Below are 9,312 nucleotides of genomic sequence, written 5' to 3' on the forward strand. Positions count from 1 at the left end.
GGATCTAAGCCTCACAAGTTGTAAGAACTCACATAGTTCAACCCACTTTATTTTCCAAGCCAATGGCTTTGAGGAAGCATTCTCCTTGTGCATTCCTCCATGTGCTCCCCTCGCTCTCTCCCTTTTCCATGATCAACAGCTACCACCCCTTCACAGCACCTGATATCCATTTCTCCTCTAAATCACATCTCCACACTTACTATCTTCTTTCATGTGACTTATTTTCTCCCTTTAATTGTGGATTTTGTTCTGTCAGTCTTCAGGTTTATTTTTGGCACATTTAGGATGATTGGATAGTTAGTTGTGTTTGTGGGAGAAGGTGAGCCTCAGTTCCTCCTACTCCACTGCCATCTTCCTTCCAAGTCTCACCTTCCCATCTTTAAGTGAGTTTTCTCACTGATTTTTCCCATCATTTATAGATACCACACTCTCACATCCCCAGTCTTTTCAACTGTGTGTCAGTATTCATTTCCTTCTCAGGCATGAAAATGTAATTCTATCTGACTTCAGCAGAAGGAATATAATCTTTACTTATGGGTGCCTGTGTGGCTCAGTCGATTAAGCATCTGACTTCAGCTCAGGTCATGATGTCATGGCTCATGGGTTCAAGCCCCATGTCAGCTGTGCTGACAGTTCGGAGCCTGGAACCTCCTTCAGATTCTGTGTCTCCGTCTCTCCCTGCCCCTCCCCTACTCTATCTCTCAAAAATAAATAAACATTAACAAAAATTTTAAAAAACCCACCATGGATTTGGGACACCTGGGTAGCCCTGTCGGTTAAGCATCAGACTCTTGATTTCGGCTCAGGTCACGATCTCACAGTTCATGAGATCAAGCTCCACATTGGGTTCCATGCTCACTGCATGGAGCCTGCTTGAGATTCTCTTTCTCCCTCTCTGTCCCTCCCCCACTCACTCTCTCTCTGTCTCTCAGAAAGAAAGAAAGAGGAAGAAAGAAAAAAAGAAAGACCATGGATCTCAAACTTTGCTGCACACTAAAATTACCTGGGGATTTTCTAAAAGGACTGATGCTCAGGTTTCATTTCCAGATAGTGTGATGCAATTGATCTGTGGGTAGCTTGTGCATTAGGAGATTTACAAACTTACTGAATGATTCTAATGGGCATTTAGGGTAATACCAATACCATGCTTGTGTTCTTCACAGCCATATAAGGCAGCTAATTAATATTGTGGCAATTTAAGCCCCTAGCCTGTTTTTCAAAAAGTTAAATGGAAAATTAGTTGGTCCTTTATAATTTTTTTGGATTAGCAAAAATTCAAAAAAATCATACCATCTCTGATGCATACAAGCAAACCTTATGTTGAATAATGTCTTACTAAAGACCCAGGCCTGTCTCTAATGGAAACTAAGGTGGTATTATCTCTTTCTTATGATTAATTTGGCTTAAATACCACAGATTAAAGATCTCAGTAGTAAATAACAAGTAACTGAATGAGGTTTTTTTCTTCCTATAATTGTACTAATCTTACTTAACAAGGAAATTATCAGACTTTCTTTTGAAATGACTTTATCAAAGTATAAACAAAAAATTTATAATCCATTTCATAATTTAATGTATGTATCTTTACAGGACATGGATCTATCAATTTTTACTCAGATTAGTGGAAAAGTATAGAGTAAAAAATTATACATTAGTAAAAATTTTTAAATTGAGTATTTTTCATAATTTTGCATCTTATTACATTTGGCTCAATGGGGACACATTTAAAATTAAAATTAAGAAAGAAATTTCATATCTGATTTTCTACTTTAAACATGAAATTTAGAGACCGTTACTAAGATCATGCTCTACTCTGATGATTAGGTTATATTTAATAACCAGTAGAAAACACCATCAAGTCCCTGGGAATGTGCTACCATAGTGTGCATTGAGTCACAGCTGCGCATTTGTTTTACAGTTACAGGAGAAGTTTGAGCATCTTAAACGAGTCCAACAAGAGGAGAAAATGAAACTTGAGGAGAAGAGAAGACAATTGGAAGAAGAAATAATGGATTTTTGTAAATTGAAGGCTGTTTCTGGAACATTACAGACTCTGGTGTGCACCAATATAAAGAAGGAGAAAGATCGTAAGAAATAGCCCTCTCTTACCATTCTGTGTATTATAGAGCCTTATCGCTCTCAAGTCTATCTTTCTGTGAGATTATCTTTATAGCACTTAACTCTTCCCCAATTAGAATGTGAACTTCCCAAGAGCAGGTACCCTGGCCATCATATTAGATTTTGTGTCTTCAGTGTTTTTAACAAAAACTAACACAGTTTCCACTCAGTAAATATTTGCTAAAATGAAAAAAAAATCAAAGAAATACATAACATAGTGTAAGTAGTGTCGATTAGCTGTTTTTGTTTGTTTTTTTAATACCATAGCTCTGGCTATGGCTGCAGTGCACAACTATAACTGTAACTATATAACTATAACTATAACAACTATAACAACTATAACAACTATAACTATATATAGGGGATTTGTTCATGAGCTATTGCCGGAGTCAAGCTCCAGCAGGTCGAGGGGTTCCTGAAGGCTGAACAACGTTGGCAAAAAAATGAAAAAAAATAAATCAAAAATAAAAATGGACACAGACAACAGCAGTGTGTTGAACTGGCTGCTTTATTGTGGCAAATGTGGCATTATATTTGTTAGCAATTTCCTTGTAGTGTGCATCATCTATGTTTTCTAGCATTACCTAATTCTAAAATGTTCCTATGTGTAATCACCTTTTAAGGAATAGCATGGTTATTTTCTCATAATATTCCCTCCTGCCCTTTGCTTATTGATTAATTTCTTACATTATTTTCATTATGTATCTACGTTTATCTATAATCTATAAAGCATTTGCTTTGCTGTTTTCATGAAAGGTCATCTATCTCTCAACACCTCAAGTGTAACAGATACAGGAACATGACCTCTTAGTTGTTTCACTGAACAATTTGTGGTTTGAGGAACAAAAGTGTTCGCCTTGGTCTGAGGTGCCAGGAGGGGGCCAAAAGGGCCTTAGGAACCCAGGCCTTATACATTCTCAGAGAGACAATGCACCTAGGAAATAATGAACAATTCTGTACTTTAACCGACTAGGTTCAATCATCATCTGGAATGCCTTCTGGGGGCCAAGTGGACCTAGGGGTTGGAGTAACGTGCCCATAGATACACTCCTTTGTTGCCAGAGTGGGGTTTTCAAATCCATTTGTACTCCCGCCTTTATGTAATTTGGCCTTAATAAAGTACCTGGGGAATTTTCTGTTGGGGAATTGCCCTTGACAGGCCCTTGGGAAAAGAACCTTTGGGAAAGAAATAAGGTTCCTCAAGGAAATTGTGCAGCTCTACATTTAGCCCTTGCCACTCCCTATAAAGATTCTTCTACCTAAAGGAAAGATAGCCTCATACATTTCCCAGCCAAGGAGGGACAAATGGATTTAAAACCCCCACTCTGGCAACAAAGGAGTGTGTCTATGGGCACAAGTTACTCCAACCCCTAGGCCCACTTGGCCCCCAGGAGGCACTTTAGAATTAAGAGGCATTTAGATTAGGATGGGGACGGTCCCGATCCATCCACCGCCTGGGCCCTTCCATCAGGCTGGTTGGATAGCTTGGCTTCCGGCAAGCCATATGTATAAAAATCTCATCTTATGCTCACTTCCTTTACTAAATTCTACTGATAATAATTTCTTGATAGTTATTACAATAAAAGACTGAGTTTTGTTAGAACTTCTATGCTTTGAAGTCAGACCTTGTAAAACTATTAGAATAAAAGTTTTAGAAGTTGGGTCAAGCCAGAGAACAATGGAGCACCATAAGTAATATTTGGATGATGATTTATAGATTTTATGTATATATTAAAACTAAAGTTACCAAGCTTTTAGAAAATAAGTTGGATTTTTTTGCTAATTCAAAATTTTCTTTCTGACTGAATATTCTAATATTTGTGTAGCTAGCCTTCACCATGACTCACTCTGTTAAAATGTACTTTTGAGGGGTGCCTGGGTTGCTAAGTTGGTTAATAGACTCTTGATTTTGGCTCAGGTCATGTTCTCAGGGTCTTGAGGTTGAGCTCTATGTGGTCTTAAAGTTGTCTCTCTTCCTCTGCCCTTCCCTTGCTCATGGGCTCTCTCTCTCTCTTTCTCAAAAATAAAAATGCTACCTTTGAGGGCATTTATATATTTATTTCAACAACATCTGGCATAGTGCATGATATTTTTTTCATGTTCCTAAAAGAATATTTGTTTTTGTTGTAATTTTATTATTGCATAATTTCAAAGACAGAACTTTTTTCTTTTTAAAAGGATATCAGGGTATTATAATTTAGCTTCAGAATATAATAATCTCTGGTTATATTTACTTATTGAAAAGTTTATTTAAAAATATGGGGAAAGGGAGGTACATCCACAGGATTTTAATTTTACTTTTACTTTATTATTATTTTTTTTAGAAACAGAGAAAAAGAGAGTGCACAAGTGGGGAGAGGGAAAGAGGGAGAGAGAAAATCTTAAGCAGGCTCCACATTCAGCGCTGAGCCCAATGTAGGGCTTGATCCCATGACCCTGGTATCATGACCCAAGCCAAAATCAAGAGCTGGATGCTCATACAACTGAGCCACCCAGGCATCCCACATCCATAGGATTTTTAAATATGATATTAAATCATCTTACAGATTTTATAATTTGGGGGAGGAAAGAAATCTTCTATATGAACTTTCGATAGAAACTCTACTAGGACTAGGGTCTTTTTTTTTTTTTTTGTTCACTTTTGCATTTTTCTCACTTTTGCTTTGCCTGACTACACAGTGGCTGGCACCTGTTTATTTGATAAATGAATACGTTAACAATACTTTAGCTGTATTATAGGTATGGATAGTTTAATCTAGATCATTAATCTTCAGAAGATAGACAATGTAACTTAGTGCTTTTCAAATGCTGGGTTATACTGCTAAGGGACTTTCATCTTCTTACTCTTTCAACACAATCTAATGTTATTAAAACTGGAGTCAGCAAAGTTGAGACATGTATAAAAAATAATATTAACTTTGTAAAAACTATCACTCTATTGCACATTAGAATGGACTTTCTGGTAATAATGTGACAGTCCATAGTTTCTTTTAGAGATTATAAAGGTTTACCTTACATAAACTGTGTATTTAAACAATTTCTTTTCTAATGGTATAGAACAAGTTATAATTTAGTAATATAAGGCATACATTTGCTCTTTGTATAACAGTTTTGTAAAATAGTGTGTTTCACATATATCCTTTAATTTTATGATTAAAATTACTTTTCTTTTTCAGATCCATTTTTATGTAAAACAGAAGTTCCAAATTTATGTAGCACAGTTTTCATAAGTCAGAGTTATTAAAGACTTATAAGCATAATTTGGCTTTCCTTGTTTTTTTTATTTGCTACACTATTTTGATGTTAATGCAAATTGCCTTTTTAAAAATTTCAGTTTCCATTTGATCACTACTAGTAATATACAGTGCAATAATTTTAATGCAATGATTCTGTATTTTGTCACTTTTATAAAACTTGTTAAATTTATTAAGTTGAAGTACATTTTTTTGTAGATTTATTTGGATTTACTAGGTATGTGACCATATCATCTCTGATTCAAAACAGTTTACTTCTATTTCCTTGCCTTACTGAGTTGACTAGGACTTTTACTACAATGTTCAGTAAAAGTGTTGACCTCTTTAGTATTAGGAAATAGACACCAAAGTCTATCATTTTTTCATCTTTGTTGAGATATAGTTAACACAGAACATTGTGTAAATTTAAGGTGTACAATGTGTTGATTTGATATATTTATATATCACAAAATAATTACCAACATAGGATTAGCTAAGAAATTTCCTGTCATCATGGAGAGAGGAGCAAGAGAGAAAGAGTGAAAACAAGAGTGAAAACAAATGCAGGGGATTGCACAAAAAAACTTCCCCAAACCACTGACTGGGAAAAGGAGAGGGTTTAAATACTACAAGTTTTTTATAAACAGTAGAGTGCAGAGTCTGAAGTTTCTGCAGTCAGCACCATCAGGAGGGTCGCACCCAGTGGGCTCAGCAGTGCTGAGTGGGGAAGGAGGGCAGAGACCCAGGAGTGGACAGCATGGTCTGAGGGTTGCATGGGGAGGAAAAAGTTCTCCTGCTTGGAGTGCATTTGGCAGAGGTGATTTGGCCTTTCTGTGCACAAAAGATCCTGTGGATGCCATTGGGCTGCCCCGTTCAATAACATAACAAAGATGCTGGCTGAGGACAGCAGCCGTGGCACCAGTTTTGTGCTGCTATGTACCATAAACTCCGAACTGGAGGATGGTTGTGTGGCCATAGTTTTGGACAAGACTGCACTGGCCACAGTGCAACAAGACCCTCCCCAAAGGATCAGCATGGGTCCTCACCACGTGTCTCTGATGTTTGGAGTTTAGAATCACAGCCACACCTGAGATAAAATGCAGGAGTGCTTGCTGCCTGGAAGGCAGACAGCTCAGACACAGACAGGGTGAGGGTGGGGATCTGATGGAAGCTGGGGACACAGGAAAGATGATTGCTCATCTGTGAGGACTTCCTGAGGAGTGGCAGATAAGAGCTCCCTGTTCCAGAGACAAGAGAGCTAGGCTAAGCCATTCACTACCCCCACTCCCAACAACACTGATCCAGTTCAGTGAGCAAAACAGTGCCACCAAGTGGAAGCCAGAGCTACTTTCACCAAACACCACTGGAAGCACCCTGCAAGGGTATCTCCTCTAAGGCAAGTTCACCTGAGAATCAGAGCAGCAGGCCCCTCCCCCAGACGACTAGGACAAATTCCCTCCTATGCACCAACTCTACTGATTCTAGAGTGCTGCAAATCTTCAGTTCTAGGGGAAACAAGATATAGTTTTCCTTGGGGATTTTTTTTTTTTTGGATACAGAGGAAGCAATTTATTTTCATTTTAAATTTTATTTTATTATTTATTTTTTACTTTATTTTACATTTTATTATTTTTACTTATTAAATTTTTTTTAATGTCTATTTTTGAGAGAGACAGAGTGTGAGTGGGAGAGGGGCAGAGAAACACACACAGAATCTGAAGCAAGCTCCCGGATTCGTTTCAGACAGAGCCCTACATGGGGCTCAAACCCATGAACTGCAAGATCATGACCTGAACCGAAGTCGGACACTTAACTGACTGAGCAACCCAGGCACCCTAATTTTTACTTATTTTTTGAATCAAGATTCTCTCTTTATTGTTCATATATTTATTTTTAATTGAAATTTTAGTAAATATACAGTGTAATATTGGTTTCGGGAGTAGAATTCAGGGATTCATCACTTACATATACAGCACCCTCTAGCCCATCTTCCATCCACCTCCTTCCATCAACCCTCAGTTTGTTTTCTATTATTAAAAGATAGAGTGATTTGTTTCCTTCTCTTGTGGTTTCCCTTGTCTCCTCTTCCCATCTCCCTGCTTCCCATATGTTCATCCGTTTTGTTTCTTAAATTCCACATATGAGTGATATCATATGGCATTTCTTTCTCTGACTTATTGAGCTTAGTATAGCACATTCTAGCTCCATCCATGTTGTTGCAAAGGGCAAGATTTCATTTATTTTTTTATGGCTGGTTAGTATTCCAGTGTATAATATGCCACATCGTAATCCATTCATCAGAATAGATATTTGGACTCTTTCCTTAGTTTGGCTATTATTGATAATGATGCTATAAACATTGGGGTGCATGCCCCCCTTAGAATCTGTATTTTAAAATTTTTAATGTTTATTTATTTTGAGAGAGAGAGAGAAAGAGAGATCATGAGTGCATGCAGGGGAAGGGCAGAGAGAGAGGGAGACACAGAATCCGAAGCAGGATCCAGGCTCTGAGCTGTTAGCACAGAGCCCAAAGAGGGGCTTGGACTCATGAACTGTGAGATCATGACCTGAGCTGAAGTTGGATGCTTAACTGACTGAGCCACCAAGGCACCCCTAGAATCTGTATTTTTGTATGCTTTGGGTAAATACCTAATAGTGCAATTTCTGGATCATAGGATAATTCTAATTTTAGTTTTTTGAGAAACCTCCATACTGTTATCCAGCGTGGCTACACCAGTTTCATTCCCACCAACAGTGCAAGAGGGTTCCCCTTTCTCTGCATCCTCACCAACAATGTTGTTTCTTGTGTTGTTAATGTTAGCCATTCTGACAAGTGTGAGGTGGTATCTCGTGGTTTTGATTTGTATTTCCCTGATGATGAGTGATGATGAGCATCTTTTCATGTGTCTGTTAGTCATCTGGATTTTTATTTGGAAAAGTGTCTATTCATGTTGTCTACCCATTTTTTAACTGGGATTTTAGTTTTTTGGGTCTTAAATTTGATGATAAGTTCTTTATGGATTTGCAAACTAACCCTTTATCAGATATGTCATTTGCAAATATCTTCTCCCATTCCGTAGGCTGCCTTTTAGTTTTGTTGATTGTTTCCTTCACTGTGCAGAAGCTTTTTATCTTAAGTCCTAATCGTTCATGTTTGCTTTTGCTTCCCTTGTCTTCAGTGACATGTCTAGTAAGGAGTTGTTCTGGCTGCGGTGAAAGAGGTTCCTGCCTGTTTTCTGCTCTAGGAATTTGATGGTTCCTTGTCTCACATTAGGTAGTTCATCCAGTTTGAATATTTTTGTGTGTATGTTGTAAGAAAGTGGTCCAGTTTCATTCTTTTGCATGTAACTGTCATTTTTCCCAACAGCATTTGTTAAAGAGACTGTTTTTTCCCCCACTGTATCTTTTTTCCTGCTTTGTCAGAGATGAGTTGAGCATTTAGTTGTGGGTCCATTTCTGGGTTTTCTATTCTGTTCCATGGATTTATATGTCTGTTTTTGTACCAGTACCATATTGTCTTGACTACAGCTTTGTAATATAGTTTGATATCAAGAATCAGGATGCCTGTAGTTTTGTTTCTCTCTTGCAGGATTGCTTTGGCTATTTGGGGTATTTTTTGTTTCCATACAGATTTTAGGATTGTTTGTTCTAGAGCAAAAAATGCTGGTGGTATTTTGATAGGTATTGCATTAAATGTGTAGATTACTTTGGGTGATATAGACATTTTAACAGTGTTTGTTCTTCCAATCCATAAACATGAAATGTTTTTCCATTTCTTTGTGTCCATCTATATTTCTTTCATAATTCTTCTAGAGTTATCAGTACAGATCTTTTACTTCTTTAGTTAGGTTTATTTCTAGTTATCTTATTCATGGTACAATTGTATAAGGAGTCTATTCCTTGATTTCTTTTTCTGTCACTTCATTATTTGTGTATAGAAATGCAACAGATTTCTGCACGT

General features: G+C 37.3%; 1 protein-coding gene across 1 annotated transcript in view; it reads left to right on the forward strand.

The window, feature by feature from the left end:
- Positions 1-8,970, forward strand: part of SEPTIN14 (septin 14) — a 100,909-nt gene extending 91,939 nt beyond the window's left edge. Inside the window, exons 10-11 of the mRNA XM_058710700.1 lie at positions 1,919-2,087; positions 8,531-8,970. Of these exons, the coding sequence (XP_058566683.1) occupies positions 1,919-2,087; positions 8,531-8,604 (243 nt within the window). The 3' untranslated portion in view covers positions 8,605-8,970. The remainder of the gene's footprint in view (positions 1-1,918; positions 2,088-8,530) is intronic.
- Positions 8,971-9,312: the final 342 nt, after the last annotated feature.

Source organism: Neofelis nebulosa, chromosome 18, assembly GCF_028018385.1.
Source record: "Neofelis nebulosa isolate mNeoNeb1 chromosome 18, mNeoNeb1.pri, whole genome shotgun sequence".
NCBI classification, from domain to species: domain Eukaryota; kingdom Metazoa; phylum Chordata; class Mammalia; order Carnivora; family Felidae; genus Neofelis; species Neofelis nebulosa.